The following is a 25,981-nucleotide window of genomic DNA, read 5'->3' on the forward strand; positions in this document are numbered from 1 at the left end:
TTCCTGACATGTCACAGAACTTGAGTGAAAATAAACACTCACAAGGTGAATCATAGGTCTTGTCATGGCAACCATATTTCTAAATGTCTATTGTTTGGCATATTTATTTTTTGCATGGCATATGTCATCATATCCCTAATTCAAAAATATACAATCCATCACACGAAACCACATGTTTAGCTCTTTGTCTTGCATACCTTCAGCTGCCCTGCCAAATTTGAAGCAAAAGCTCCCCAGAACAAATCTTCAGAAAAAAGACAGATGAGCAAAACCACATTAAGATTTATTCTTTGACATATGAAGGGTTACACAAATTAAATGCAAGTCTATGATGAAGATTTTCAGATATTTAATTGGATTAGTCTGACAAGGTGAAGAGTTATTGGGTCAACAAAATTAGAGGGAGAATTTCCCTGGGGACCATGAATGTTATTATAACATGACAAGGCAACCCATCCAGTAGTGGTAGAGATTTTTCATTCTGGACCAAAAGAATCGAGGACTGAGTAAAAGAAAACAGACAGCCCCACTGTTGTAGCTGTTACACAGCATGTTAAAAATGGACTGTACCTTTGCCAATAAGACGTCCTGACAAGGACACAGACATGTTTCCGCCTCTGACAGAAACTACTGGTGGCATAGCATCTGTCATCAAAGCAACTTTCTCCAGCTTCTGTCCCGCCCTGGCGCTGGTCATGTAAGATACGGTTTGTTTTCCAGAGCAATCACATTTTGTGGCAGAGCGCTTTGGTATCGGACACGTGTTTGGCAGACAAGTGTCACTCGTCCAAGTGGGATATTGATCCAAATCACTTCTCTTGCAGTCTCAGAGGCCATGTGATGGTGGCTGCATTAGATGGAATTTGTCTGTCTGTGTAAAGCTCTAACGGGATGCGCTGCCAATCCCTCCTTTAAGCCGCGCGTTCAAGTCCAACGGCTTCGAAAAGCAGGCGTATGGATTGAGTGAATGACTTTCCACTGCTGGAGGGGGAGAAAGAGATACAGCTGTTTTGATGGCGAGGATGAATCACAGATTTGCTCCCTGTGATACCAGGACCTCTGTGGAAGATCTGAATGTACTGTGAAGCCTGCATGGCTGAGGCTTGGGTATTAACCCTCACTGACATCACAATGCTCATGTTTCATTCATAATCTATAATCCAGCATCATTGAAGTTTAAGTTTCACATGGTTTTAAAAAAGATATTAAGATAATTGTGAATCCATTCATTCAATCTGTCAGAACTTCAGCGGCCCTGAGCTGACCCTTCTTTGCTGTGCTTTCAGGATTGGATTTCATTGGACATGTATGTATCTCATCCAAATGATGTCACATGTTTGTGTGGACAAAAACACACCATTTAGATTCTTCTACTTCTTTTTATTGGCTTTCTTCTGGTCTCACTGTTACATACTAAGATGCACACATGATTTTTCCAGCCTCTAAAATATGAGTTTAAATCTGTATATTTCATCAATTACATAGTACAGTATATGAACACTAAAATAATTGATTATATAACTAATATTTTGCAGCGCTAGATATGATAACAAATCCCCAGTCGATAAGATTGAGTACAAGGTTTGACGTAAGAGCAAGAAATCCTATAATTTGTATTACATCTATATATCCTTTTGTGCAACATTTCTTGTATAAGCTGTCATAGTCTCCTTACTGTTATAAATCCATAGTGTATGTACTGTTTATGAGTGCTCTTTGACCTGTCTCTGCAATGGTCTTTGTGATTGAACTCAAGGCTTTGATTGTATAAATACCTCCTTGGCCCACATTGGAACCAAAAGAAGTGAAAGAAACTGAAACCAGAACACAAGAGCTAAAACATCAAGGCCAGAACGTGAAGCTACAACGGCCTTCACGTCTCCAGTACACTTTAGACTTCCATGATAAAATGATAATGAAGAAAATATGAACAGATTTTTATTCAGCACATTTGAATAATCCTGTTCAGCTAGTTATGACATCTTTGTAAATGGGTCAGGCACTTGCAACATTAACACGACTACACACTTACTCTGAGTTGCCGAGACGTCAAAATGATTTTTTTCCTCTTGGTGACATTTGAATTCATTAACCGACTTTTGTGATAGCGTAGTATACCCTGATCAATCCATCTTTATTTGTATAGTTCCCAATCATAACAATTCTTACCGCAAACACACTGTACAAAAGAGCAGATGAAAGACCTTACTCTTTGTTATATTAATGACGTCCACATGATGCACTTTTGGATGAAACACAGTAAAAACAGGATACTAGTTACCAGAAGATGATTAATAGCTCAGGTTGGCCTTTTGGTCTAGAAGGTGTAATAAAGCACCCATTAGTTTCCCCTGAGAATTGAACTCTGAAGTGCCCTTCAATTGGTGAGATGCTTAGTATTTAGAGCATGCCCTACATAGTGGACAGCTGTCAGGCAGCCTCAGTGCATCACTGTCTCAGCTGGTTCTTGGACTGTGTCCTGTATAGCTGGACTCTCAATGTAGTGCTTTGACCAATGTTTCAGAATTGACCCACATTTTTAGGGTAAATGGCTATTCACTGCTCAGTGAGCTGCTGTGTCTGCTGTCCTAGAAGTCGTTGTGTCAGCTGGATGGATTGTTATATTGTCAACAATTGCCAAAAGAGCATCCAAAGGTTTTTTCAACAAAGGGGGAAGCAAACATAATCTAAACGGTTTATATACAGTATGTTTAAAAAACACACAACATTGGTGAGGACTAATGCAAAACTCGATGGTGTCACAACAAAGGGAGTTATTCTATGAAATAGCTGTAATGAAAAATGAAACCAAAATGATATTGTTGCGGCTTCTAAATTATTTCCTGTTTAAGATAGCCGCCCACAGACGACATAACGTTAAGACACGATCAAAGTATTGTATGATTACTCATGGTTTGATGATCCGCTCTGATCCACGGTCGTCTAAAATTTGTTTGACGGTTTATTCAAGACTTTTGCAGTCTTACGTTGAACTGCTTTGGCTGACTTTCGCCAAAGCAAACCAATAAAAAAAAATAATAATTACAATAGCCCCCCAAAAACAGATCTTTACAAAGAAATCAAATCTATGAGGAATAAAACAAATTAATCTAACAAAAAAGTTAAAACAACTAAACACGCTATGGTTGGGTTCCCTTGGCGTCTTCCACTGAGCCACTTAGCCACACACCTGCCTTCATTATGTTGCTCTTGAGAGGCGAGGTCAGGTGATGCTGTCTTTTAGCACCAAAACTACCACAGGGGCTGCCAAACTGTTCACACAACAAGAAGTAGAATGGAAATGTCTTGACAGACAGACAGGGTTTCAATAAAGGTTTGGTCTTTATGGAGACATGTTTGTTACTAACTTATCAAAATCTCAATCTCTTTTGAAGGATTTCAACTGTCCTACCTGCATTATGAGACAGAGCATATTTTATTATGAGCGAATAGGAGGCAGACAGAAAGAGGTCACTTTGAACTCCTGTCTATTGTAATGAGTATCACCCTGCTGTTCTGCATTCACTGAACTCCCACCTCCATCCATCCACCCATGTATCCATCCACTGGTCCCTCCTACTGACTCTGGTCCTGCTCCAGCACTTAACAAGGATTTAATGTTGCCCAATCATCTGTCAGGCAGATCAGATCAGAGCTGTAATACACAGCAGCAGGTCCCGCGGATGAGGCCTCAACCCAATGCAGAAAAGTCCTGAAAAACAACACCAGGCGAAAAAAGCAGCATAATCCCACAATCAGCATAATAACTCTCCCTCTGCACAATAAAGTGCTCTGGCAAATGAAAATCTGATGTTTAGAGTATGTGATATGATGCAAAGTCTCTCAGGACATTTGTTTTTACGTGGATCATTTACAAAATGCCAACTGGTGGTTTCCAGCCCATGAACAATATGCTGACAGGAGACCTCAGGCTGACATTCTAAGCCTCTTTTGAAGCTTTTATTCAGTCATTCCTGATGGGACGCTATGTTTAGATATGTTGTCCTGACGTTGAAAGTAATGTATCAGAAAAGCTTGATAGCATTGTTTTAACTCTTACAGACATGAGTCCTATTTGTCTGCCAACACACACCTAGGGTGTGCTTATTTGTTTGATATAATTCTTCCTTATCAGATTTTAGACACACCTTGTGTCTTTCCCTGACATCTGTCTCTCGCATATGTCGAGTGTTTGCAAAACAAGAAAATGTCCTTGTCTTTTGTCCTGGAGATATTAAGTTGAAAGTCGTGTCATGCATCCTGCATTCATCACTTGTGTTTAATTCTCCTTGATGCTGCAAAGCACGAGGCAGCAGAAAATGTTTAAATGATGAATCAGTGCAAGTGGTGGTTCTGTGATTTTAAATAACCTGCAACATACTGTTCTTCTTACAATATCATCTTTAACACTTGTATGTCAAAAAATAGATGCATGATTGGAAAATTATGATTTGGGAATAATTCATAATTTCTTCTTTATTGGCCCTAGATTACTCAAGCATGTCTGTTAATCATCTGCCAGGTTGCAGAGGCAGCTGCAGAAGTTGGGATCAGTTATTCTCAGACACAGGACTCATGCCAACATTTAAAAAATGATTGACTTGTTTCTATACAAAACCTTAACCTTAACCCTGTTACAAATGCCATACATTGTAAGTGAGATATATTTTTAATTGCATACAATGTGGAAAAAGACAGAATAGTAATGTATTAAAGGAACTGCAACAGCATGTTCCAGAACAGATTCTTTTTTTTTTTTTTATCAGAATGAAAGCTGCTTTTCTGTCTAGAGATCAGCAGCAGATGTATCATGGAAATGACCTTGCTCTTTATCGCTCTGTTTTCCTTTGTATTTGTTCCCTCTTTATACCTCTCAGACTTTTTCAACTAGAATATACAACTGAAGCAGAGGATTGGGTTACTGTCCTTAAATCTGTACATGCCCTCGCAAGGCACCTCAAATAAAGAAAACATTTACAAAACATGGTTTGCTCTTTTTATTTAGCTCAAAAATTATAAACATCAATTTATATCACTTAAATCATTTATTTAGACCTTTGAATGTTGACAATTAACAAAATAATTCATAAACTATTGATAACACTTGAACAGATTCTTATTTATTTACAATCTAAATGAGAAATGGACAGGCAATGTAACTGAATTGTCTCTTTTGCGACAATGTTTGCTCATTAAACACCAAACTGTGCCAACTACAACATCCTACATCATCATTTTTTATTTTTCTGTGAAGTTAAACATCTTTAGCCCCAAACTAACTTCTTCACTTTTTTTCATTATTTGAGGCAAAGTGTGATCAGTAGTTTGTAGTTGAATATAAAAGTGACAGTGATGATTCACCAGGCAGAATGGCTCTTGTAATACTGGTTTCATTACAGTTATGCCATGTAGTGTAATTTCGTTTTAGCATTGAACCTAAGTATTTAATTTAATTGAGAAAATGTAGGCCATAGGCTACTAAATGTATTAAACTGCTGCATTTTAGTCGGGTGTCTCTGAGATTATGTATTTCATGATTATCTATTCTACATTTATAAAATAAGTGAATTCATGTTTGTGCTACATCCCTGGTGCCCTCAGTGTTTATAAATTACCCAAGCAGTGGCACATTGCCGGACCGTGTCAGATCTGAGTAAAAACAGTGCACTTCATCACAGTAAACACTCATGCTCCACTTGTGTGACCCTCCCTCCTCATCCTCCCCCTTCTCTCCCTCCTCTTTATATAAAGCTTAGGGAAACCCCATCCGAGCATTAGGCAAACTCTCAGCTGGAGTTTACAGGCGACAGCAGACACATCAAGGACACACCATCCGGGATTTACCAACCAGATGTTTTCCTACCAGTGAAACTTTGCTTTTCCTGCGTGTCTTTTTTTTTTTTTGCGTGTGAACCTGGTCTCTTTTTAAAATTATAAGTTATATTTTTTATCAGCCTCACTCACTGAGGGTGCTGTAATTCACTAATTATCTAACTATCATCAAGTGACTCGCAGAAACCATACGACTCCTGTGTTTAGCTAAAGCTGATGAGTTGTTAAAGGGACCTGCCTCGCTTTATTTTACCTTCTGCTGTGTTTTTCCGGTGAAAATCGAGTTTTAACCTTCAAATCCAGCCGCTGCTTCTTAATCCCGTTCATCCTAATTCATCCCCCGGCACCATGATGTCCAGTGTGCGCCGGCACAGCCTCCGCCTGCAGTCCGAGCTCCATCGCTGGAGCATCTGTGACCCGGGCAGCCACCTGCTCCCGGATAGCCTCCTGACCCGGGTCCCTGCCTGCATCTCCCGCTCCAAGTCCTGCACCAGCTCCGCAGGGGAGTCTGACGGCAGCCGCGGCAGCTGGTCGTCCTCAGACTCTGTTATCTCCACCGACTCCACTGGGGAGTCTGCGGAACCCGGGAGCCCGTACCGGGTCGTGCTGTTAGGGGCCAGCGGGGTCGGCAAGACGGCTTTCGCCAGCATCTTCGCCGGAGCTGCGGACAGTATGGACAGTGATGACTGCGAGCTATGTGAAGGTGAGCAAAAAGAAGTGATCTCATGCCTCTAGAGCAGATCCGGATTCAGCAGATCAGATTTTTACATGATCTAAATAATGAGATCAATCAGTCAGACCTCGAGCAGAACCAGACTTATTGAGGCCCAGACCCATCTGCAATAACCAGAAGTCATATTTGTTTTTTAAAAAGATGCTAAAGATGACCATAAAGTCTAAAAAAAAAGTACACCCAATGAAAACGTACTTCTTTTGTAAACTAAAATATTTAGTTTTTGAGGGTATCATTTTGATGAAATTTTGATGCATTGGTCTTTTTTTTTTTTTTTTTTACAACACAAATTCACAATCTTACAAATGTTAATGTTTTTTGTTCTTGTCCTGTAAATCTTTTCAGATGAAGTGTGTGAGAAGGAAATAGAAGTTGATGGGGAACCTGCGACTTTGACTGTGCTGGATACATGGGATTCAGAGGTGAGCTTAAAAACAGCTGCATTGATTTGTGTGAATCAGAGGTCAGCCTGTTTTGAAGCGCTCACATTATAAAACGTGTGTCTGACTTGGTGCGTTTTGTCTTTACAGACTGATGCTGACGGGGCTCAAGAATGCTATATGCAGACAGGTGACGCATACCTGTTGCTGTACTCTGTGACTGACCGGGCCTCATTCCTGCGAGCCTCAGAGCTCAGGATAACCTTGCGCCGCTTCCGTCCTGCCCAGCACACACCGATCATCCTGGTGGGGAACAAATGTGACCTGGTGCGACGCAGAGAAGTGTCAGTCAGCGGTGAGGACACACGTTTCATGTCTGTTTGTATTCACTGTGAGGTTCTCTCTACATGCATGGACTAAAGTTTGATTTCCAATTACAGAGGGTCGTGCCTGTGCTGCTGTGTTCGACTGTAAGTTTATTGAAACCTCGGCCGCCATGCAGCACAACGTCTGGGAGGCTTTTCATGGCATCGTGCAACAGCTGCGTCTACGCCGTGACTCCAAGGAAGCCAACAAGCGCCGCAAGCACAAACACTGTAAGACACGCCGCGAAAGCCTGCCTATGAAGGCCAAACGCTTCCTCGACAAGTTGGTGGCAAAGAACAATCCCAGTGTGGCCTTCTGGCTGAAATCAAAGTCCTGCCATGATCTCTCTGTGCTGTAACAGCCTGACAGGCACTTGTATTTTTTAACTCCAACCATTTGAGTATGTGAAAAGGTTTCAGCATACTACAGAGCGGGAGCTGTGGCTGGATATTAAGCCTGCCTCTTGAGGCGTAGAGGTTGGATGGTTCCAACCCAGACATCAGTGAGTCCATAATGAGTGTGGTGCACACAAGAGGTGGATGCAGCATTTCAGTGCTTCGTTATGTTGCAGTCTGAACTACACTGAGTGAACTGAGCTCAGTGCGTCAGCCTACGAAATGGACTCCAGTATGAAGTGACATTTCCTTTTGCAAAGTGTCAGTGTGGAGAAAAATCATTTGAAGTAAAGATGGAAACTGACAGAAAGATTTGTTGTTTGTAGCTACTTTCTCTGTTTCTTCTCACCTCTCTTGCTCTCATACCTGCCAATTGTGTCGACAGTCGATCCCAAAGTGCTAGCTCTACCAGCTGTAAGCTATGATCATGTTGAATGATTATTTAGCCATTACCTTGAGTTTATATGCTGTGTTTTGTACCTCTTTTAAATAAATACTATATTGATAATGTTGTGTGTTTTTGCTACTTGTATGTAGATTCATTGTTGCCTATTGAATAAAGTCACATAATCCTGTTTGTGGGGGAAAACTGTCTCTTTTGTCTCTCACTTCAACGTCACTGATGAGATGTTAGCAAGCGTGACTCAGCTACACGAAAGAGACACACTAACACAAACAGGGTTTAACACTAACACAACCGAGCTGATGAGAGATGAGTCAGGTGGTGACGTTGAGGCTCAACTTTCAGAAACAAAATTAGCCCATGTGTGAATGCAAGAGAGGGCTAATGGGAGTGCTGGGATTCAACTGCTATAGCATTTATTTATATTTATAGCATCCCATTAATCCAGCCATCCATATAAACCTAATAATTCACTTTTTTTAGTCTACATCTGTAAATTTTGTAATTACTGTACATAGCACAGACTCTTGCACTTTCTGCTTATTTGCACTTCTGGTGAGATGCCAAACCTCATTTCGTTACTCTATACTTGTATATGTGCAATGACAATAAAGTTGAATCTCATCTCATCTCATCTCATCTCAGGGGGTTGGTCAAAGTTTACATTGAGCACTGCCAGCCCTGATCCTGAACGCTCTCTGAAAAGCAGCTTAAATGCAGGAAAATGTGCTGCTCATGTAACACTCAGAGGAGACCAGTTAGAGTTGTGTATGTATAGCATATTTAATAGGCTACATACATAACAGTCTATTTCCTCATCTGCTGAAGCTTCAACACCACACTCTCAGGTTTTGGTTAAATGGTAGTCGTGTGAAACAGTGACTCACTCACAGCTGTTTTTTTCCCTTTAAAGTTGTAGAGACAGATACGGCTTCCTTGTTTCTACGTAGCCTTGAACAGATTGTTAAGCTTACTTTTCCATGCCAGGATTGTAGCGTGTACATCAGGATGTATGGAAGATAATCCCATCTATATGTACAATAAAGTACGACACAATGGCACAACAGGTCACTGTTTGTGCACCAGTTATGTTGCATTCACTCCGACAGAAGATGTAAAAAGAGCAAAGAAGGAAGCAATATTTCAAAGCTTCTGGGTAAGTGCATTAAGCCATTGAATCTGCTGATGAGTGCATACTTTTACATTGTAATGATACATGGGATTTTCAGTAGACTCTGTTACTCCCATTGTGTGTACACACAGCTTCTTATCAGTGACTGTGATACTCATGGAAATCTGACAGGAAACAGTGCAGAGGTGTGGAGGTCAAAGTCTGACTCAAAAGAAGACGCTGAAAAGCAGATTTGAAGAATGATGGCCCATTTGTTTCATTTTTCTCTATTTGTCTGTAATTCATACAAACTATTTGACAAATACAAAACATTTTGATACAACTTCTTCAGTGAGTTTGTTTTCTGCTGACTATAGCCCACTCACAGGAACAAAACTATCAGCATTTTAGGATTTAAGTCGAATCAAAGACTGGCATTAAGTGCAGTTACAATGGTTTTGTCTTTTATAATACTATCTTTTCCATTGTCCTGTTCTTCCTGTCTCCTTCACTCCATCAGCTACTTCCCTCATTGGCTAGCCAGCCTTGAAGGCAGGGTTATTAGACAATCATTAGATCCAATAAAACATAGCTGGTTAACACTTGGTTAACGTTTGACCAGACAGGATGGAGCTGCTCAGATCACTCTGAAGTCTGAGGAGCGACTCACTCGATCTCTCCAGCGAGGTAAGTCTCTGCACACTTCTGTCGTCTAGTTTTTGATATATTCTGTATTTTACATAGAGATTTGTGGCTGGGGAAAAAGGACACTAACTGGATATCCTCTGTGGCTTTTACTTGGTTGAGTTCAATTTGAGGAATACTTTCAGTGAGTTGGAAATGTACTGTGATCTTGACGTGACTTTGCCAAGGCCTTGTTACAGGCTGACGGCATACCGACCATTTGTCTATTTCATGGCTTCCTGTATTGTTGTCAGTGCTTGGTTTTTGGTGGGACACAACTTAAACAAGACACTTGACATTGGGAAATAGCCGCAGAAAATACGACTAACAAAGGTCATCCAGTTATCGGATAAAACAGAGACAGGAAGGGCCTGCAACACCCTGATCATTGTGATCATGGTGTCATATGATTGCCACTTTTTTCATTAATTCTTTGTTGGAAAAAATGACATTAGATAATTAAATGTACAATATGATTTCCTCATGTAAATTAGTTTAAATTATTGTACATATATAAACAATATTGGTATTGTTAGTAAAAATATGGCAGTTAGAATAAATTAGGAAAATGTTGAGTGGAAATAAATGAAGTTAAACGGACAAATGTGGTCAAACATAAGTTGAACTTGTCTTGTTTTAACAAAGACTATAGATGGGCGTTGACGTTTAAGTGTGCTGTGCTACAAAGAGGTCATTAGCCATGACTCAATGTCACCTTCACCTTTTTGACGGCTGACTTTAACCTTCGTACTCTGGTTCTTAAACTCTCTGAAACATGTTCGTTTACAATCACATTCTCATATTTCTATCTTTCCATGCACGTGCTGTTACTCATCTTCGACGTTAATATCTTATTTTCCTGTTGTTATCCAAACAATGTCACGGTTGTGTTGATTCAAACGGAAGCGTAAATATATTCTGCTGTCATATGAATATAACATTGACTTTATACTGTCCGTCTGAGACTTTCTGAAGTTTCTGCTATTGAACTGAACCAAAGTGTATGACGCATAAAAATATAAATTAATGTTCAGTGCGTCATATTTGGGTCAAGAGAAATCTAGTTAGCATTGTTATATACTCACAAAGCTTCCTGATAAAGTTATTCTTCACTCTTGTGTAAGCAACAGGGTTACACACTTTGACCTCCGGGTAGATTTGTCCCACTGACATACACTGTGAAAAGCTCACTTGAAGTTGAAACAAATCTCAGTGTTTAGCGTTGTGTGGTAGCTCTGACTTTCGTTTTCTGTGGTAGGTACTTTAACTGCTTGTGTATCTGGAGCCATATATGTGTGGCCCCAGCTACACAAGCAGTTAAAGTACCTACCACAGAAAACGAAAGTATATATGTAGCTGGAGCCATATATATACATAGCCATACATATAATGAATATATATATAAGGACTGTTCCTTTTCAGTTCATAGCATAAGGCAGAGACTAATAGCAGATAAATGAGTGGAAACTCAAAGACAAAAGTAAGAAATTCTTAAGAGTCTTGTGTCTTTATGAAGCAATAACTCTGAATAGAGAAAGCAATGAACTGGTGGTTTAATTGTTTCCAGTTGGACTGAGCTACAGCAGAGAAAGGTGAAAATAATGTTCTGTGTTATGTAAATGTGTGACTAAAATCTTCCTCATAATGTCTCTGTCTCCTCCTGCTTTCTTCTAACCTTGATCCCCCATATCTCTCCCTCCTCTTCCTCCTTCCTTACCAGACTGTGATCATGACTTCCATGGTGCATCTGTTGTTGCTCCCGCTCCTGCTCAGCATTGTGAGTACATAACACCTCCGACTGCTGCTTCTTTCCATTTATACATATTCATAGTAAATGCTCAAATACACAAACCTGTTAAAAGGTTGTTTTATTAACAGTCAGTGTGGATTAATGCTTCGATTTATTCATGTACTTTATGTAATATGGTAATTCATGAGACGGCTTTGTTGGTGAATATTTCAGTAACTGTCTACTGGGTTAAAGTGTGCAGGGAAACCGTCAATAACTTATTTTAAAAAACCAAAAGGAAGCGTAAAGTTAGCATTTGTCCTCTCTCTGTAGACTTTGCTCTCCTTTCCTCACAGTAGATACAAGTTTATCCCCATTTGTCGTCTCTTTTTGGTTCAATAAATAACTGAGCAGTAAAAACCTGCCCCCAATGCCTGACTTCATTCACTTACAGCAACAGGGCTGAGGCAAAAAAATGGGCAAATGTAGTGTATGAGTGTGACAGGTTCAATTAGATCTCAGTGTGCACTTTTTGTTCAATGATCTTGGACCTCTACCTCTGTGCTCTGATAGGCTGCTGGGACAGATCTGGAGGAAAAGAAAGGCCCGTTTGAGAACATCGAACTGGATGTGCGAGAAGGGACTCCAGTGCCTTACGCCATCTACCAGGTATTAAAAATTAACAGAGTAAATTAGAACCAGTAATTTATCAGTTCTCACTAGACTGTACTTTTATCGGTTGTTGTTTGTTTTCACAAGTGTCTAGGGTTTTCTCTCATCCCCCCATGTTTCACTCTGTAGTTTCAGGTGACCAATTCAGAGGTAAATAACTTCCGGCTGAGTGGAGAAGGCATGGAGGACATTAAAATTTCAAAGGACGGTTGGCTGTTTCTGGACAAGTCTCTGGACTGGTCTCGAGATAATCATTACATACTAGTGGTAAATTGGTATTGTCTTGTAACAGAAACATATACTTTTATAATAATAATGATGATGCACTATTTATAAACGTGTGTGTATGTGATCATATTCAGGTGGAGGCATTGGCAGATAATGAAGTTGTGGAAGACCCAATTCATGTCACAATAAATGTGTTGGACGTCAACAACAACGCTCCGTACTTCAACCAGAGCGACTACACAGCCGTAGTTAGAGAACACAGTCGGGCAGGTATGTGTGTTAGAAATATTTCATTATAGGAGAGGAAACACCTGAAACAAAGACAACACTATTTAACAAAAAGCATTGCTTAAGAAGTTTTTAAGTTTAAACACCTTTTGCAAAAATGTTCAACCTTAACAACAGAGTCTTGGGCACGGGTGGCCTGACCTTTAAACGACCTTTAAAAAAACTGGGGGACTGTTGTTAGAACATCTCAGCTTTATCCTCATCATATATTGCAGAACTTTGTACTGAAATGTGTTCATTCAGTTAAAGCTCATTTTAGAGACATTGTAGTGAAGATGAATTTCTCTACCTTACAAATCATGTGCCAACATTACTGAACACATTCCCTTGTCGGAAATATATGTTTAAGGAGCAGCATGTAGAACAAAAAGACAAACGTTTCAATGCAGGATCATGCAAAGAATTTGACTAGTCCAAAAGTCTGTCTTCCTTGTGCAAAATAAGTGGAACACAAACATACTAACTTCATGTACCTGTAATCATATGTCCAGCACTCAGCCAATGGATGTTAGGGCTCTCTTGAATCAAACCACAAGACCGTATTTTTCATCATTTTTCCTGTACTAGTGTGAAATTTTCCCCTGTTTTGACTTGACATGAAAAATGTTCTGTGTGATGAACAGTCTGATTTTCATACTGTACTAAAAATAACAGCAGTCCGTCTTCAAGCTGTCTTTCTTAAGCTTTCTTTATCCAATGAATGCAAGATTTAGAATAATTAAAACAATTTGTGTTTTGAACGCTAAGAAATCTCCCTAAAACACTTAACAGTTTTGCTTTTGGATAAAAAAGATGCAGCATCTGTGTATGCCATTGTGTGTAACAACTGCACTTGAATGATTCCTAGCGTACATATAAAAGAAGCAGCAAAACTACATGTGCACTCTGTGAAATGAATGATCCTTCCCTAATTTGAAACTTTAACATGTAACTGAGGTTAAACATTGGTATTGTCTGTTTTATCCAGGTGTTGAATTTACCCGGGTGTTTGCATTGGACCGGGATGACCCTCAGACCCCCAACGCTCATCTGAGCTACAGCCTGGTCAAACAGATCCCCAGCAAACACAATACGCTAATGTTCCAGATCGACTCCAACACTGGAGAGATCTCCACCACTGAACAAGGTGATAACACACATACCTGTGCACAGACATCAACAAACAAAACAGAACAGAACATTCCCTGCACTGTCTGCAGGGAAAGTCTGTTTTTTTTTTTTCCATATCTGCCTGTAATCTGACTGTATAGTGCCACTGCAAATCCAGATTACACAGCTCATCTTCTGTGCTCAAGATTAACACTGATTGGAGGCAGATTGCCTAAACGTGTCGCGTGCTGTTGATCACAGCTTATGCAGAGTGGGCATGGATGTGGTGGAGTTTTACATCTGTGAGAAAATGTTTGATCACATTTCTCAGACAGCAAAGTCCCTTGATTCAGTTTATAACATGTTTTAATGTGTAAAAACATGTATGTGTGTTTTTAACAGGTGAACTAACCCTTAAAGCCAGAGAAGGCATCCATTATGGCAGAGGAGAAGATAGGAGTATTGACGCCCTGAAGGAAAAGTTTACTGAATACTGTCCAATGCAGAGGATCTCCTTTGAAGAAAATCCCTTCTTCACCTGTGTGGAGAGAGCAGGTTTGTGTCCAGATATGTCAAGTGTAAAGCTGCAATGAGTATTTTCTTTTGATAAGTAACTGTGATCCTTCATCAAAGTGATAAGTACCATAAGTAAGTCCATTATAAAGCACCTTTCAGGAACAGATAGCAAGAGGCAATAAAAAGGTAAAGACATAAAAGCAGACATGGACAGATCAAATAAAGGAGAGTCTAAACTAGAGACCGACTCATAATATCAGCCGATATCTGCATCTCCAGAGTGTCAAGCGGTGAGACACTTATATTCACAGTTACTTTCCAGTTGAGCGACCATCTTTTCTTTATTATTCATCTTTTAAACAAGTGTTTGATAGCTGAATTTAAGGGATCACTGCAATCAATGTGTAAATCTAAATCTATCTCTAAAGATCGAAGATAGATCTGAGAAAGATATCTGCCGATATATCGTATCAGATTTTTTCCCCTCCCCCCACAATCGCTATTGGTATTGGCCCCAAAAATCCCATATCGGTCGGGCCCTAGTCCAGACAAATGGGTCTCCCAGAGTTCACAGCTCTCAGGTCTGATGTGAAACAGGTCCAGAGTTTAGGAGCTACATCCTCGAATGTACAGTCTTCTTCAGTTCTGAGTAAATAACAGAGACAAGAGGCAAACACATATGTAAAGATGAAACCTTATCTGAAATCTATGGGCTAATTGATCAGAGTGCAAAATCTCATGCATCGCAATCACACTAGAAAACAAAACTAAAGATAAATCTTAACACTACAAAGTACATATACATCAAGCATAATCAGTGAGAGGAAACATCACAATTTATTTTCTTCATTCAGGCCAAAAGACTTGATTGTGCACAGTAGGTGTTTGAATTACTTAATGCCTCTCTGTAGAGCGCCTTTACACAGGATGCTGCAGAGACACAGGTAGCCTGTGCATCGTGTTGAACTCGTGTCTTGTGTTGAAATATGTGACTATTTCAGGATCTGTTAGTTCTTGTCACAATATTTTGACAGACTTTACACTTTATTGACAACCCGATCTGCTGCAGTCTATGAAGGTTTTAGGATGAACGTTTTACATTTTTGTTTCTAGAATGTTGTTGTGCGACATTTGTTAAGTCTGATTAATTTTGATTATTGAATTTATTTTGTCAGTGTTGAATATTAGAATCAACAAAGCCCATAGGTTGATTAAAATGCTGGAGATCATGTATTATTTATATCTTTACAGCACATTTTATGTATCTCTCTTCAACTATCCTATCCAATAAAGGCAAAATCGCAAAAAAAAAGATTTATAAATAATAGATGGATTGATTGAAAAATAAATAGATTGATAAAAATTTGCATAATTGTTCATTTCAGCCCGAAAAGGAAATGAATCTAACAGTCTGCAAATACATTCTGAGTGGTGAACACACAGCGAGAAGACTTAAATCAATAGGTTCATATTTTTCAGATGAAAACTTTTATTAACAATATCACCAAAAAACTTTCAGAGGAAAAGAGGAATAATTAGAAAATGTTCACATGTTGTTGTTTTTGGTTTTTACAAATGTTTCTAAAGTCAAAGCAACAAGTAATTTAAGTTTGCTGATTTGTGTTGGTTAAGGCGTGAGCTTGTGACGACACAGACGGAGGGATAGTGTCAGTGTAGATAAACACAGTGTAATCACTGTCAGAGATTAGTGCTGGTTGAGTGTTATGTTGAGGAGTTCTAGAAGAGAGAGCAGCTAAGCCAACCCTGATTTGAAGACCCTGTCCATGTGACTTAGTTTTCTGACAGAAGTTTTCAACTAAAAAAGTCTTTGTGTTTAGAATCTCCCAGAACTCTTTATTTTTGTCACTCTTGCATGACTCAACATCTCTGGTTTCAGAATTGAGAAGGAGGAATGTGGACCCCATGGAGGACCCAGACTACACCCTGATTGTGCGCGTGGAGGATTTGGGGGGAGATTCGGAGACGGCGCTGAGTGGAAACACCAGGGTGTACATTGTTGTGCAGCAAAATCTGTGGGTCAATCCTGGTCCTATAACTGTGAAAGAAAACTCAGATGGACCTTACCCTCTGGTCATCACTCAGGTGTGGGGGGATGCACATGCTACACAAATGTCACAAAAAAACGATTAAGTACAAACATTTACTACACCTGCTACACCTTTATCTAACATCCCTCTCTGGTCTTTTTATTCTTGTTTTCAATCCAGGTCCAGTCTAATGAGCCAAACGCCATCTACAGATTAGTTCAGAAGGAGCGAGAGCTGCGATTCCCCTTCGAGATCTCAGAAAACGGAGAGATACTTCTGACAGATGTGCTGGACAGAGAAGACAAGGACATGGTACACGACACCAGCTTAATCGATTGACCTCTCTTTATCTCAAGTAGAAATAACTTACCCCCTGTGACCATTCTTGATCTTGTGTTTCAGTACATCCTGGTGGTTCTGGCTGTGGATCACACCGGTTCAGAGGTGGATCCACCCATGGAGATTCAGGTCTTAGTAGAAGATGTGAACGACAACAAACCAGTGTGTTATAACGAGTTGAGTGTCTTTGAGGTGCAGGAGGGAGAGCCAGTAGGTAAGATGTGTGTGTGTGATTTTTACATAACCCATTCACAACACCAAGGCTGATTCATGTTCCCTCGTTCAGCCAATGTTTTTCTCATTCTTCCATTCTGTGATCACATCATCACTTCTTCTGTTTGCTTTGCATTCGGTTTATTGAGTCCTTATTAAAAACACAATTTGTCAAGAGGTTTAGGCGAGAAAGGGACCAGAGCCAGACAAGAGGAGCAATCAGACCCTGTATTTAAGTAAAAACACAGCAGTGTAGAGATATTCTGTTACAAGTAGAAGTCCTGCATACAAAATCTGCAAGGTAGCAAAAAGTTGATATTTCAAATACAGCTAAATACATTTGAAAGTAGCATGAAATTAAAGCAAAAGAAGCTTGAGACAAACCATAGAAGTGTAAGACAAACCTTTAGCTCCTAAATGTTCACACAACATATGTCTACCTTAATGGAATTCCTTATACCTCGTAAAAAAACAAAAAACAAATAAACAACAAACTCTTGTTTATAACATAAAAAAAACACAAACAGAAATAGATCAGCAGTAAACACAAGAAAACTCATTCACAGCTTTTATTCTTAACTTGGTGTTCTTGTGGTCTCAGGTAGCCTGATTGGTCAGCTGTTGGCCCAAGATGACGATGAACCCGAGACATTGAACTCTCAGCTGACTTACACCATCATGTCCGAAGATCCTGCAATTAATTCCGCCTTCTCAATCGACGATGCGTCTGGAAAAATTCAGGCTTTACGCATGCTGCAGAGAAAGGACCAGCAGATCTTTACATTCAATGTCAGAGTGAATGATGCAGGTAACACCTATGCTGTATGAAGTAACACACCTGTAAATACTGGTACTTTTTCAGTTCCCAATGAAGTACCTGTGTGATTTGTCGTTTCACAGCTTTCAGCGAAGAATGTAAGGTCGTCATCAAGGTCATTGATGTCAACAATGAGATGCCTCTGTTTGAGAAGAAGGATGTGAGTATGTGAGCAATTGTTAGTCTTGTTTATTTCTCATGCTGTCTGGCTGATTGTCTCCATGCTTTTGTGTGTGTGTGTGTGTGTGTGTGTGTGTGTGTGTGTGTGTGTGTGTGTGTGTGTGTGTGTGTGTGTGTGTGTGTGTGTGCAGTACGGCACTCACACCCTGGCTGAGGACATGGCTGTGGGAAGCACAGTGTTAAACATCAGCGCATCAGACGGTGATGATCCAGACAGCGGCAGCTCCCTCATCGAGTTCCACATCTCTAAAGGCGACGATGATGAAGTTTTTGCTGTGAAAACAGACGGAAAAGGTGTCGGTCATCTTGTCATCGTTAAGGTATGGTATCAACGTACTCAACATCTACACATAAGCTCACACAGATTGTCATAAAACTCAGTGATTTTTGTCTGAAATATGTTCCCTCACAAAGATCCCATTTAATTGCAGAGCTTCTTTTTTTTTTAGCTTTATTATCTTTTAATAAACGTGACGCTTAGTCAACAAATGTCAAAAAATAGTGAAATGTTCCTAAACATTTGTGTCAAAGGGTTTAATTAAATGTCTTATTTTCTCAACAAACAAACGGTCCTTAACCTGAATTTGTATTTTTGAAATAAACATAGATGTTTGTGTCCTAATTAAAATAAAAACACTAAGTCAAGGAACCCCTAATCCCAATTATGCATTTATACCACAACCCAAACAGCATTGTCAACTTCAACAGACCCAGGTGCCATTCATGCAACCTCCGGGTAGTGACAACTCTGATTCTACCGACCCTGCCACACAAACAAGTTTCCCCTACAAATTTACCTTCATCTCTCAAACTGTAGCACCCTTCAAGTGGCCTGGCTGTTACCTGCTTGAAAATCGAACTCCTAAATATTTCTCTCCCTAATGGACAAATTGAATAGCTGCACTCTTTTTCTGAATACATCCTGAATTCGCTTGTCGCCTTCTAAACACATTGGGCACAATGGGCCTCCTTCTACCCAACACTTTAGGTTCTTGGGTGATGGTAGCACATCATCATTAGCTATCAGGAAATCAGGAAATGTATGTGCTTATCTTCTATACTCCACAGGTCCCTCCTACTAACTGGCACACACCATACGTTTTTTTTTATTATAACCCACCTGTTTTGATTTTATGATTGATAGGAGTTATTCATAATATGGCGCGTGGCTGCCCTGACTGACAGACGGGCGCAGTGTAGCCGTTTGTCAGGATGCCTCATCTCCAGCTTCTGTTTGTTAGGTTGACCAAAAGTTTTTATTTGAGACAACATTTCCATTGTGGATTCGACAGGTTTCACTTCAGTAACCAATGGGTGACATCACTGAGTCTTTGTCCATGAATATTCCCAGTCTATGGTCCTGACCAATTGCAATGGATTGTAATGACATTAAGGCTGAAGCTAAGAAAAGCTGTCAGTATTTTAGAATCTGCAACCAACAAAAGGGTTTTTATCTTTTCTTGATAAATGACTCCAATGATCCATTATCAAAAAGGTGGGAAATGTAAAAACTTAGAGGATCAAAAAAATGAATATTTCTTTGATTATCTCAAGAAAATTGCATTTTCAAGGGTGGAAGCTAATTCTGTAGCTGCTGGATCTGACTTCTTACTATTGGTAGTGTGAAATTATAAAGACTTTGCCTTTGTGACTTTGAATTTTAAAAAAGACCTGCATAAGGAGATAGCAGAGTGTGAAACCTCCAAGATATATAACAGAATCATGACTACGTAGTGGCCTTCATAGGGCCTTGAACATATTGGTTGCTTCTCCTTCTGTCTCTAACCAGCCGGCTTGTCTCTCTACAGCCTTTGGACTTCGAGGCCTCGCCCATCTTCAATCTTCAGATTGATGCTCGTAACCCGGAGCCGCTGATGAAAGGTCTGGAGTACGGTGCTGAGTCCACAGCCTTCGTCTCAGTGTCTCTCACAGATGTAGATGAGGCTCCAGAGTTCAGCATGGACATCCTGGATGTTACTGTGCCTGAAAACACCACCAAGGGTTCAGTGCTGCTCACTGTGGAGGCGAAGGATCCAGAGGGCAAAGATATCACGTAAATACGCTCTTTTTCTCTTCTTTAAAATGGATACAATTGTCTGTGCGTATTTATTTACTACATATATAAAAGAGAAAATAAGAAGAGTAAAAACATTCTTAGAGCCGCTTAGTTTCTAGTCAGGAGTGCTTAAATTACAATATCTTCAGTATACAACAGATAGATACGATGCAACATGCATTCATGAAATGTGACAAAGACAAACAGCCATAGTGCCTAAAAGAATAATTCTTAATATATCATATATTTCCCTCCAATGATAGCTGTACTATTTGTTAGATAATACCAACAAGCCAGTCCAAAGTTCCCCTTCAAGTCATGCTCATTTTTCTTCAGGGCCCCATCATGCTAATTTCAGTCCATTTATAGAGAATATTAAGTTAGACTACAAAATATGAATTATTTATTTCTTCAAAATTCTTTGTGTCCACTTTGCATTCTTATGACTAAACCTGGTTCTTTCAACACTTACCCATTCCTTTTTTCTATTCAACCATTTATCTACAGTAACTCTACTTATATTAACATTTAGAAATCTCCATAAAAAAGGCAAACAGCTGTTACATGTGTTGTCATTATGGTAAATGAAATTAGTAGTATACATATACATAGTTGCTGCTGTCTGCTTCTTCAGGTTGATCCGACACTGACTGCACTCCGTTAGGATGTGTGTCTTTGTTTTGGTCTTTTATCTAGATGCCACCTGCACATTCAAAAAGAAACAAGAAAACCTCCTCTTACGGAGACAACACTGACATTAAGTCATGTTCCTCTGAACTGAACACAAACACACGTGTGGCTGTCATGGCTGAAGGACTGCTAAGCTCAGTACTGGCTTCATCTGTTACATTAATGGTTCCCTTTGGCAGCTGGTTTGGAGTTTCATCTGTTAGGACCATCACGTGTACCTAAAAAAGACTATGGATTTGTTTTGACCCCCATTATATCCCCTGGGCCACAGGTCAGAGGCTGGTGTTTCATGAATGATTTCTACTATCTGCCTTCCAATGTTTGTGTGTGTGTGTGTGTGTGTGTGTGTGTGTGTGTGTCTTCGTGCTGTGCAGTTTTAAGTTGGATGGTGACACTCGGGGCTGGCTGGAGATCGATGCTGCCACAGGACAGATCAAGACCAAAGCAAAGCTGGACAGGGAAATCCTGGAGGCATTCGACGTCACTGTCACTGTATTTGAGAAGGGTGAGACATTATACTCACTTCACAGCTTCAAATTATTCCAGCTGTTGTTGAAAAGTAATCAACAATCAAGGGCAAACCTATGCAGAACAGAATTTGATTATTTGTGACCTTTGATCTTTAAAATCGGTCAATTGTTTCATGCTATACAACAAAGTTATGTTCAAGCAATGGCCCTTTTTTAAATTCATGCCTTCTGATTTCCCTCCATCCGCAGAGAACCCCAAAATGTCCTCTGAGCGTGTCCTGTCTGTGAGGGTGCTTGATGTGAACGACAACAGCCCCGAACTGACGGAGACTCAGTTTTTCATCTGTATGCAGAAACCTGAACCTGTCATCATCAGAGCCCACGACGCAGACAGTGCCCCCTTCTCACAGCCCTTCACCTTCACCCTGGGTAGTGGTAGTGGCAAAAAGTCTCCCAACTGGGATCTGAAAGTTGTGGATGGTACGCTGGCATGAAGTGATATATCAGAACTTGGTATCAAACTGAAGGTTTTACACTCATCTACAGATTAAAATACCCCTCTTGTTTCCTTTTGTTTGTTTTGCAGGGACAACAGCTAGACTGACCCTGATGAAAAAAGCAACTGAGGAGAAAACCTTCAGATTTCCCATTGACATCAAAGACAATGCAGGCATGGGAGTGAAACAGATGTTTGAAGGTGAGTTTGTTCTTTAATATAAACTTAAAGGCTGCATCTGGTTACTATTGCCGTGAAACTACAAAAACAACTAATTCAATTATTCTGTCTCTGCAGCTACAGCCAAATATTGTTTTTCCTCAGTGCCACATACATCCATAGTTTTCCATTTAAAGCCTATTACCATGTACACAGTCACTGTACTCATATTTTGGGGTCAATCCCATTCCATTTGCCGCCTTGCTGCTCTAAGTACTCACTCGTCCTAAATGTGTGTTGATCAATGGCTGAAAATAGTCCACAACAAACGCACCATTTATCCTTGTTTGGGTTCTGTAGTTTCAAAACTATCATACCATGGTGTTTAAAAATTGAGACTTAGGCTATTAAAGTTTTTTAATTCCTTTTTTTTTTTTTATAGATTCATCTTTAGTAAAACATAGACATTTGAGGTATTGTTACACAGAAGTAGTTGTGTGTTTAGAGGCTGTGTTTTTATTTTAAACAGATTTTTTAGCAGGGTGAATAGCAGAACAATTTAAATCACTAGTCTCAGCGGGTGTTCCTGCTAGCTTGCTGTTGACAGTGAGGGTTAGGAATATGACTGCTCATTGACAAGAATCACAGCGGACAAGTAAAGTTAGAAGTTATACAAAAACTGCCTCTGTTTGAGAGCTGAAGGACAAACTGCTTTTTAAAATTGGAAACCTCCTCTTGATCCTTTCCCTTTAGCTAACGATGTCTTTGTTTATTAAATTCTTTGGATTACGTTTTTTTCAGTTACTATTAGCTCATAAGTGATCTGTTTATCCATTTCTTTAAACAACCTTTTTTCTACGATGTCAACCGCTTATTTATTTATTTTGCTCACTATATCACATTCGTATCCTCTCTTGACTTTGCTATTTATTTATCTTTGCTATCTTGCTAACTAGTTTTCAAGTATGCTCAGTGGCGACGCATCATTGTAAGGTGTTACAGCTGACTTGGTGGAAATAGACAGTTTTAACTGAGTTTCTTTATATGTGTCGTAAATGTTAACAAAAGCATAAAACACATGAAATAGCATTTTATAGCAATTTGAATCCAAAAGATTTATATTTTCGACATATAGCCTATTTTAAACATGTACATAAAACAGTGAATCATCAAAAGTTTCCTCTTTAGCCAGTATTCTACATTTGCTCAGAAATATCCAGAGTGGTTCCCAAACCCTCATGAAAGTATCTTGCTGACCATAGTCCACAAGTGTGATCTTTTGTGTTAAAAAAGTCAACATTCCCAACTGCCATTGGTCAATATGCTGCAGTCTATTCACACTTTTTCAGACAAGAGCTATTCAGCTTTTTGTTTGCAAAGAGCAGGTCTATAAGGATCTGTACTTTGTTCTTTAGATTATGACTGGTCTGGTTATAAACCCAGAATAAACACTCTGATGTAAAGGCAAGCTTACTGACTCTCTTTAGGATATCACACGGGATACTGCCATCCTGACAGGATTTTTTGTAAAATTGAAAACAAAAAAGAATATTATGAGATATTTAAAGAGACAGAGCACAGAATAGTTCAAACGCTTATAGTTGAAGATGTACTGTCACATTGTTGGTTTGTGTCTTTTCATAACATACATGTGTGTTTGCTCTTGATCCTCTCTTCCAGTGAAAGTATGTAACTGCACAGCGCTGGGCTACTGCTACATTGCACCAGAAGGGCGCGTCTTAAATTATGGAATTGGACCCACCATCGGGATCCTAGCCGGCACTCTTGGATTCTGCAGTAAGTCTGACAGACTTTATGCACCAATCTGGTAAAACTCTGCTTATGTTCTCTTATTGAATTGACTTGATTTTTGTTGTCTTGTTGCAGTTATCATCTTCATCGTCGTGATCAGAAAAATTAAAAAAAACAAGAAGAAGGCTGTGTCTGGACAGGAGGAGAGTAACGCCATGATGTAGAGACAATGCCCAAATACACACACATTTGTTTTTCTATACTTGAGAAGATGACATCCATATTCCTAAAACCAAGTTTGTATTCTATTTCAACGTTTTCCTTTTTTTTTAGACCTTAGATCTGGATATGTACAAAAGAGAGTGGAGCTTGATTAATAAGTGAAGTGCTAAATGAAATTATGGTGGCCCTAATGCTAATCATACATTTATGAAGCTTGATTGTAATTTATTTAAATTACTCTCTCAGGCACAGGTGGTTTCATTAGCAGTTTTATCATCATCATTAAGCAATTTGTTTAAAGTTCTGTGTTTTGCTTTTTTGGGCCTTGTTATTAATCTGCTAAAACCGTATTGAAATCTTTGCAATAGCTTAAAATATCTTCACAGTTATGAAACATCTTTAACTAAGAACATCACTGAAGTCAAAAACTGCCATGAACAACAACTACTGTGTTTTGTAATGAGCCATTAGTGCTCTATTTCCAAATAAACAAATAAACAGGGAAACACTTTTTCACATTGTTATTGTGTGTGTCTGTTTGAGAATTGTGGTGCCACAGGGGGTCTGCAGCATAAGACTCAAGCATGAACACAACTTCCTCTCCACTTGCTCTCTCTGCCTTCTGTTCAGATTTCTGACTAAGATCATCCCTCTGTTTCTCGTCTTGGTCACTGTCGGTCTGTTGCTGAGCATTCAAGGGCCACGGTTGCGTTGCAGAGAGTGATGTTGTGAGTCACTTCTGAGAAAACAGGATGTAGTGATTGTGTTCTTTTATGCTACACAAAGGGGCTCCAACACTCACAAAGAAACACCCCCAGACACATGCAAGTTGAATGTGTGGGTCACATGTGCTGCCACGACCATGCATCAAGTCCATGTGCCATGTTCGTGGGTGTGTGTGTGTGTGTTTGTGTGTGTTTGTGTGTGTGTGAGTACGAGATGAGTCATCAAACAACCAGTTGCGCTCTCGAAAAGCAAAATGTTGAGTAGTGTCAGAGCTGCAGCCTCATATTGACAAACTCACCAACGAGCTTATCCAGTGTTTATGTCTGCACTCTCTCCTCGTCTGTATCCTAGCAACACGTCCCACAACAACGGACATACAGACACACACAGACCTGGAGAACTATTGGTAGACGTGAAGGGTTGAAGGATAGAGGAGAAGAGGCTGAAGAAAGACAAGTAAAGTAAACTGTGTGATGGATGATCCAACCACCTCAGGAGATGAGGCCTCAAAATCACTACACACACACCAGATTGTTTTTGGCAGGTGTTTACTGTTTAAACCTTTATCCTAATATAGAAATATTAGGAGTGACCATCAGAACCAACAGTGATCAGGCTTGTTTTTGAAAATGAAACCAGATGACCAAGAGTTCTTTTAAACATCCTGTAGGTACACTTCACAAAATAAGCCACTTTGTTAGCCTGCTGTTTGCAACTAAACTCATCCAAAGGATGTGTGCTGTGGGGATGTTTTTGTTGTTGCTGTTTTTGACCTCAGGAGGCTCACCTTTTTGTTTGTTTGAACAGTATCATTACTACTTTATAAATCAACATACTTTAGAAAAACAACAGAAAAACAGTGGCCACATGGAAAACAGCTAATTGACAAAGTGAACACAAAGTAAGTTTATAATGACAGCTAAAAAAAAAACAATTGTGAGGATATGTAACTGAACAAATATAACCAAATCCATAGATTTAAAGAAACAATCACATTGCAATCAACAATGAGGCACCAGAAAACATCCAGACAGACAGAAAGAAAGAAAGAAGGGAAAAAGATTTAAATATTACATAAATATTATTTACTATTACCCCTACTACTACCCCCTATTCTACTATCTGCCAGTGCACTTTAAAAACTAACATCCATTCAACCTTAATACCGTGTGTTGGGTATTCCTAAACTTTATGAATCATTACTTTTTTTCAAAAATGCATCAGACAGTTTATGTTCTTTCTAAAATATTTATTTTAAATCCAACAAAATGTGTCACTATGGTTAAACAGTAAGTGAATCTGATGATGTCAGAAAAACAAATGTTTGTATTCTCTTAACATTGGAAAGTCTGAGGAGTAGTGACTGCTCCTTGTGATGTGAAACTAA

The 25,981-nt window shown here is 39.5% G+C and overlaps 2 protein-coding genes across 2 annotated transcripts; both read left to right on the plus strand.

The window, feature by feature from the left end:
• Nucleotides 1-5,791: 5,791 nt before the first annotated feature.
• gem (GTP binding protein overexpressed in skeletal muscle) lies at nt 5,792-8,281 on the plus strand. Its single transcript, XM_065957506.1, has 4 exons — nt 5,792-6,535; nt 6,911-6,987; nt 7,096-7,300; nt 7,386-8,281. Exons 1-4 carry the CDS (start codon nt 6,181-6,183, stop codon nt 7,667-7,669), a joined length of 921 nt encoding a protein of 306 aa, XP_065813578.1. The 5' UTR covers nt 5,792-6,180; the 3' UTR covers nt 7,670-8,281.
• Nucleotides 8,282-9,806: 1,525 nt separating this feature from the next.
• On the plus strand, nt 9,807-24,381 carry cdh17 (cadherin 17, LI cadherin (liver-intestine)). The gene is made up of 19 exons (XM_020651917.3): nt 9,807-9,907; nt 11,625-11,681; nt 12,207-12,302; nt 12,435-12,572; nt 12,668-12,803; nt 13,789-13,947; nt 14,313-14,465; nt 16,324-16,529; nt 16,655-16,786; nt 16,877-17,027; nt 17,628-17,834; nt 17,927-18,003; nt 18,155-18,343; nt 19,832-20,076; nt 21,144-21,274; nt 21,489-21,719; nt 21,826-21,936; nt 23,575-23,691; nt 23,782-24,381. The coding sequence occupies exons 2-19, from the start codon at nt 11,634-11,636 to the stop codon at nt 23,868-23,870; spliced, it is 2,616 nt and encodes an 871-aa protein (XP_020507573.2). The 5' UTR covers nt 9,807-9,907; nt 11,625-11,633; the 3' UTR covers nt 23,871-24,381.
• Nucleotides 24,382-25,981: the final 1,600 nt, after the last annotated feature.

The sequence above is a fragment of the Labrus bergylta genome, chromosome 8, assembly GCF_963930695.1.
Source record: "Labrus bergylta chromosome 8, fLabBer1.1, whole genome shotgun sequence".
NCBI lineage: Eukaryota > Metazoa > Chordata > Actinopteri > Labriformes > Labridae > Labrus > Labrus bergylta.

Excerpts from the sequence above, each read along its gene's own strand:
- gem (XM_065957506.1), top strand. The coding sequence starts at position 6,181 with ATGATGTCCAGTGTGCGCCGGCACAGCCTCCGCCTGCAGTCCGAGCTC. Across the intron at positions 6,536-6,910 it reads TGACTGCGAGCTATGTGAAG|ATGAAGTGTGTGAGAAGGAA; the intron begins GTGAGCAAAAAG and ends AAATCTTTTCAG. Across the intron at positions 7,301-7,385 it reads CAGAGAAGTGTCAGTCAGCG|AGGGTCGTGCCTGTGCTGCT; the intron begins GTGAGGACACAC and ends TTCCAATTACAG.
- cdh17 (XM_020651917.3), top strand. The coding sequence starts at position 11,634 with ATGACTTCCATGGTGCATCTGTTGTTGCTCCCGCTCCTGCTCAGCATT. Across the intron at positions 16,530-16,654 it reads ACCCTCTGGTCATCACTCAG|GTCCAGTCTAATGAGCCAAA; the intron begins GTGTGGGGGGAT and ends TTTTCAATCCAG. Across the intron at positions 21,275-21,488 it reads TGTCACTGTATTTGAGAAGG|AGAACCCCAAAATGTCCTCT; the intron begins GTGAGACATTAT and ends CTCCATCCGCAG.